The 6,659-nt window shown below is 54.9% G+C and overlaps 1 protein-coding gene across 1 annotated transcript; it reads left to right on the top strand.

Moving 5' to 3' along the window:
- The first annotated feature begins 2,639 nt into the window (after nt 1-2,639).
- ZFP36L1 (ZFP36 ring finger protein like 1) lies at nt 2,640-6,382 on the top strand. The gene is made up of 2 exons (XM_040558671.1): nt 2,640-3,321; nt 3,858-6,382. The coding sequence occupies exons 1-2, from the start codon at nt 3,265-3,267 to the stop codon at nt 4,806-4,808; spliced, it is 1,008 nt and encodes a 335-aa protein (XP_040414605.1). The 5' UTR covers nt 2,640-3,264; the 3' UTR covers nt 4,809-6,382.
- The last annotated feature ends 277 nt before the right edge of the window (nt 6,383-6,659 follow it).

A 6,659-nucleotide genomic window follows, 5' to 3' on the forward strand; every position in this document is an offset into this window, starting at 1 on the left:
CTCCAGCTTCTAGCAGAGGCCAGAGTGGGAAGCTGAGCTCAGCGGCCCAGGCACAAGATAGTGCTGACCTCTACTTCCCAGTGTCAAACTCCTCCTGCCCAGCCTGGACACCTCCACACTGCACAGCGATAGCCAAGCGCGCGAGGCCTACCTCCAGCCAGCGCAGTGTACGCAGCTCCACCTGCACGGGTGGGAGCGTTGGCTGTCCAGTGAGGCCTCCTGCTGATGTCCGCAGGCCCATGAAAAGCAGAAGATGACAGGAAAAGGTCTGGCTGGCTGCAGCAACCCCGTACGCTGCTGGGAGGTAAAGAGGCTCGGTGTGCGGGAGCAAGGGTTCGGGTCAGCCCCTGCTAGCTCCTGAGGGGCTCCTGCAAAGCTCCTCACACAACTCATGCTCCAGAGGAGTCCATTAGGGTTGGTAGTCCATTACAGAGCGCAAGGACAGGGCAGGACTATGTAAAAATAACCATATCGGGTCAGATCGGGTCTGTTTTAGCCTTCCTCTTACCTCCAAAAACTGCCAATGCTTAGGGGAAAACGTAGGGGAATGACAGAGCGGTACGTCACTGGGCATTATCCAGCGACACACAGTTCAGGTCTGCCTTTGGCTTTAGTAAACCTCCAGGGACTTTTCCTCCATAAATTTGTCAAATTGCTTTTTTGACCCCATTTATACTTTTGACCTCCACAGCATCATGTGCCAATGAGCCCACAGTTTCGTGCACGCGCTATTTGAAAAAGTACTTCTTTAAACCTCCCAGCTTGTCATCTCATTTGCAGTCCCCTAGTCCGTTCCCCATTTTCAGGCCGTTCTGGCATATGCCAGCTCCAATTTTGGAAAGCAGTTTTTAACTGCTCTGCTGGATGCGTGCATGGACCAGGAACCTTATCTGTGCGTATTCTGAGACAAGTTTAGCATCTGCTTGCATCAGAACTGGGGAGCAAGAATGCTACAGTTGCTGTTCCTGTGCTGAAGAGGGACTTGGGACAGGCTCAAAAGCCCTGGACATTCATTGCCGTTCCCTGGGCCCAGCAGTAGTGTCCCAGCTGGAACATGCCCCACACAAGGTGGCTAATGAGCATGGCATGCATTCATTCACTTTTTCAGTAACCTCCTTTAATAATTTACTTTCATTTATTCATTTACCTATCTTTATTCATTTCCATCTATCAAAGTTCTTGCGAGGCTCTGGCAGAAGGTGCAAGGCTCTGATTTTTCATTCCTCCAGTCGGTGTGAATTCATGCCCACACAAATTCCCACTTTGGCCTGAAGGGCTCTGACTTTTAGCCACGAGGTGGGGCGAGCAGCTAAATTCCTGCTCCGAGCATGTGCGCGCTGAATGCAAAGCAGACCACCACGGAGTCAGGTTTTGACAAGCTAAATCACTGGAAAAAATTCCTTCTCGGCTTCGGCGTTTGCTGCTCGATGCGTGGAAATGCGCGACCTCAAACCCCAAGTTTCCAAAACATACACGCGCGTGGGGCGAGCGAATAATGCACAATTCAGCACAAGAGGGAGCAGGGAGGAAGCCGAGAAAAAGAAAAAAACAAAAACGGCTCAGAGCAACTCAGTAGTGAAATAGTTATCTCGGCCGGCTTTCTCGGTAACTCTTGGAAAGTCCCCGAAATGACGTTTCTAACCTAACAATTAAAATGGGTTTAATTATAGAGAGGCTCGGAGCCCTGGGAACAAGCACCATCTACAGAATCAGTAAACAACTGCAGAAAATAATAGACTGGTCTCTCCCCGGTTACTCCTCGCTTCTGGCCGAGGCGAAAGAAAAGAAACTAGAAAGAGAAGGAAATTCGAGGAACCTGATTGCTCTCCCTAAGTAAATAATAAAAAAAAAAAAAAGGAAAGAAAGAAAGAAAGAAATCTGGAATAGCCGGAGCCCGTGGGCGTTCCTCGCCTTGGTTGTTTTGGCCGTTCTCGAAGAGCAAAGGAGGGGAAAAAGCTCAGCCGCCAGTTCAAAGTCCGGCTCCTGAGACTCTAAAGCAAACAGCGGAGGAAGCGGATGAGTTGCTTCAAGTTCTCAAGGCGCTGGCCGCTCGGCTTCGCGCCCTGCTGGGTCCCTGCGAGGGCTGGGAGGGACCCTCGGCAAGGGGACCCCGGCAAGGGGCCCCTCTCCCCCCCCCAGCCCCGCGCCCGCCTTGGAGGGCAGCCGCCGTGCCGCTGAGGCACCCTAGTGTCAGGAAGCCTTGAGACGTTTTGTTTTTTTTACACCGAAACTGCCCCCGTCCTCCCCCCCCCCCCCCCCCCCCGCCATATCAATATCGGTATGAATCACACTGTGCCTACTGAAATCTGGAACAGATTACTTGCTCAGAGACACATTCTTTTTTTTCAGTTTTACAACTCAGAGGGGACTGGAAGAAGAGCATATGGGGAGAAGAGGCAGAACGTATCAAACACCCTTTTAAAACCGTCTTTTAGCAACTTCCACGAACGCGGCTGCGAGTTCCTTCCCCCTGCAGCGCCTGGCGGCTCGCAATAAAACCGGGAAAAGCGGCGGCCCGGCTCGGGGGCGGCGGGGCGAGCCGACACAAAGCCAGCCAGCAAACCCGCGCTGCGGGGGGGGGGGGGGGGGGCGGCGCGCCCCGGGGCTGCGAGGGGCCCCGCGCCGCCACCCCCCGCTCCAGGGCCGGGCGCTGCGCGGCGCCGCGGGACTTGCGCGACTTTTGCGCGGGGCCGCGCGTTGCACGCGCGCGCGCGCACACACACACTCGCGGGCACGCGCACACACGCGCGCGCGCGCGCGGCAGCCGCGCACAGCCGCCTCCCGCGTCCGGGGCGGGGAGGGGAGCGCTGCCCGCAGGGGCTGTTCTGGAAGGGACGCGCTTTTTTTTTTTTTTTTTTTTTTTTTTTCCTTTTCTTTCTTTTTTTTTTTTTTTTTTTTTCCCCTCCCCTCCTCCCCTCCCCCTCGCTTCTTCCTCCCGAAAAGTTTTTTCTGGGCCTGCCCGCCCGGGTGATTCAGTCGCGGTGTCAATCACCCTGTCCTCCTCCTCCTCCTCCCCTTCCTCCCGCCGCCGGCTCCTCCTCCCGGGGTAAGTCCGAAACTTTATAAGTTGAGCTTTTTCCCCCAGCCCGCTGGAAGCGGCGAGCGGGCGCGGCGGGCTGGTGGCGGCAGCGGAGGCAGCGCTAGCAGCAGCGGGGGGAGGCAGCGCGCTGGAGGCTGCGAGCTGGAGGCTGCGCCTTACCCACACCGCGACTCCTTCCACTTGCCTGCCGCCGCCCCTGCCGCTTCCCCCCTCGCTCGCCGAAGATGTCCACAGCCCTGGTGTCGCCCACCATCTTCGACCTGAGCGAAGTTTTATGCAAGGTAAACGCGCCGGCTGGCAGCTTCGGGTTGGCGCCTGCAGGGGCTCTCTGCGCTTTTTTTTTTTTTTTTCTTTACTTTTTATCCCTTTTTCCTTTTTCCTCCCCCCTTCTCCGGCCGCGAGCAAGCTTCGGCGGCCGGGCGGGGCGCCCCGTTCGGCTCAGCCCGGGCCCCGCTCCCCGCCTTCGGGGCCGGGCAGGGCCGGGGCCGGGCGGCGGCGCCGGGCGGGGGCCATGCTCCTGCCGCCGCCCGCTGCAGCGCGCCCGGGCGGGGAGCGGGGAGCGGGGCCGGGCGCAGCCCGGGCCCCCGGCGCCTTCCCCCCGGGGGGCTCTTCCCGCAGCAGCCGCCCCGGTGGTCGTAGGGGCGGCTCGGGGCTTGCTTTGCTCGCAGCAGACGGGTGGGACGAGCAGGGGAGCTGTGCTGTGCCGTGCCGTGCCGCCGAGGCTGAGCCCTCCGAGGGCTCCCGGCGTCGCTCTCCCGTCCGGGGAGAGTTGCGGAGGAGGCGGTGGCAGTGACCGGTGCTTGCTTTCTGCCCGCAGAGCAACAAGATGCTGAATTACAGCCCCTCGGGTGTCAGCGGGTGCCTGCTGGACAGGAAGGCGGTGGGCACCCCGGCCGGCGGGGGTTTCCCTAGGAGGCACTCTGTCACCCTGCCCAACTCCAAGTTCCACCAGAACCAGCTCCTCAGCAGCCTGAAAGGGGAGCCCGCGCCCATGCTGGGCCCCCGGGAAAGCCGCTTTCGGGACCGCTCCTTCTCAGAGGGTGGCGAGCGCCTTCTGCAGCAGAAGCAGCCCGGGGGCCAGGTCAACTCCAGCCGCTACAAGACGGAGCTGTGCCGCCCCTTCGAGGAGAACGGCGCCTGCAAGTACGGCGACAAGTGCCAGTTCGCCCACGGCATCCACGAGCTGCGCAGCCTCACCCGCCACCCCAAGTACAAGACCGAGCTCTGCCGCACCTTCCACACCATCGGCTTCTGCCCTTATGGGCCGCGCTGCCACTTCATCCACAACGCCGAGGAGCGCCGCGCCGTGGCGGGCGGCCGGGAGCCCGCCGTCACTGACAGACCCCGCCTTCAGCACAGCTTCAGCTTCGCCGGCTTCCCCAGCACTGCTGCCAGCGGGCTGCTGGACAGCCCCACTTCCATCACCCCGCCGCCCATGCTGAGCGCCGACGACCTGCTGGGCTCCCCCACCCTGCCTGACTGCGCCAGCAACCCCTTCACCTTCTCCAGCCAGGAGCTGGTCAGTCTCTTCGCCCCCAGCATGGGGGTGCAGGTGCCCAGCGGGAGCTCCCCCACCACGTTCTTGTTCAGGCCCATGTCCGAGTCCCCCAACTTGTTTGACTCGCCGCCCAGTCCTCAGGACTCCCTCTCTGACCAGGAGGGCTATCTGAGCAGCTCCAGCAGCAGCCACAGCGGCTCAGATTCCCCTATCCTGGACACCTCAAGACGTCTTCCCATCTTCAGCAGACTCTCCATCTCCGATGACTAATCTGGGGTTTCCTCTTGCTCCCCCCCACCTCTATTACGATGTTAAGCTGAACTCCCCCCACCCCATAGTTGGAGCTGGATGTTAACGTGTCCACCTGCCTGTCGTAGACCCACTGGCTTAAACCTTAAGTGCCAAATTTACGATGAAAAGCAATAACGTTTACAAAATTAGTGCCTTTTAACGCTTTCACTGTGACTGTATTACCTCTCCAGCTGCAGAGGGCACCAGCAGCTCTGTGCACTTCCAGATGTGCAGGAAATTACCGGATCCAGCTCCCTCCACTGGCTGCATACTGCATCGCCCTCTCCCAGTCCCTTCCCGACTGGCCAGCTCCCGCTAGGCTGCAGGCACGTGGGCAGGTGTTAACATCCAGCGTGCTCTCCCCCCTTACAGACTCATCTTGCCTGGATCCACTCAGGTCTGCGGGAAGACAAGCTGAGAACGGACAAAGATTGTAACACGAGTGGGACTTTGGGAGGAAAACGAGCAAATGAAAAAACAAAAAAAAAAAGAGATGGGACTATGAGAGACTCGATTTTGGTGCTAAAAGTTTCCCCGTGTATTCATGTGACATCTTAAAAACAAATAAAGAAATAGAGGGGGTGGGGCTGACGGAAGTCATTCCACACACACAAGTTTGTGTAAACAAAGTTCCAGTAGACATAGCTTTAATGGTTTTTGCTCTAGAGTACTTTAGACCTATCTTAGAGCACTCACGCCAAGCTTTTTATTATTTTTTTTCTGGGTTTTTAATTTTGTATAACTTCAGAAATTGGAGAGCAAATTTTGCTTGTCACTGCACAACAATATAAAAAAGCTTATTTAACTTATCAAAACGTATTTATTGCCGAAACCTATGCTTTTTTGTTAATTTTGTTCATATTTATCGGGATGATGAATCCATAGAATATATTCTTTTATGTTTAAATTATGATCTTCCATATTAATCTTAAGATTGTGAAGTGTCTTTTTTCCTTTTTTTTTTTCCCCACAGTTTAATATATTATACTACAATGACATTTTTTTGTAACTTTACACTTTTTTGGTTATTTTATTTTAAAAAATGAAAAATTAATTTAAAAAAAATGCAAAAACTGTGTTTGGATTATTTATTTTAGAATTCCCTTCCCCCCCTTTTTTTTGTGTTGGACTGCAAATTGAGTTAATGTGCTTCCTTGCCTTTCCTCTTCTCTTCCCCTCCCCTGGGTCTTGCCTATGTGGGCTTTAGAATGTACATACCTGAGCTCTGTTGCGAGACAGCGTGGGAGGAAGACCTTTTTCTTCCTCTTTCTGTATAGTTTCTTCAAGGAGAAAAGCCTTGGGCTCAAAGTGCCTATCTGAAGACATTCCAAATACAGTTTGTCTTTGCGTTTCTGTATTCCAAGTTTGGAGTTTTCCTTGCCGAGGTGAACGGGACTGGCACAAAGAGAATAATGAATGTAATTTTTTTTTCCCCTGTTACTGTTCACTACATTGCTTTTTCTTCCTCTTTGTGTGAGTTTATTTAAAAGAGAATCTCTTTTGTAACGACTGTTTGCAGTTTAAATCAATAAACCCCAAGTTTTTTCAAGAAACTGACAGTGAAGCTGGTTTTACTTGCAAAAATCGAGGTGCTGGTTTTAGAGAACCACTCAAATGCAGCTACTTCTCTCCTTTTGACCCCTGTGATGCCCACCACATGCTCAGGCACCCTTCCTTCATGCCTCACTGATGGAGCTAGTCAGCCCCATCAAGCACACAGGTGTGCAGATCAATGTCAGTGAGCACCTGGTGTGGTTTATCCCATGGCCTCTAGCCCTCTCTGTCTCTTAGGGAGTCCTCCTCCCATCCTAAGCTGCTCAGTCTGTTCCT

The sequence above is a fragment of the Cygnus olor genome, chromosome 5, assembly GCF_009769625.2.
Source record: "Cygnus olor isolate bCygOlo1 chromosome 5, bCygOlo1.pri.v2, whole genome shotgun sequence".
Classification (NCBI taxonomy): domain Eukaryota; kingdom Metazoa; phylum Chordata; class Aves; order Anseriformes; family Anatidae; genus Cygnus; species Cygnus olor.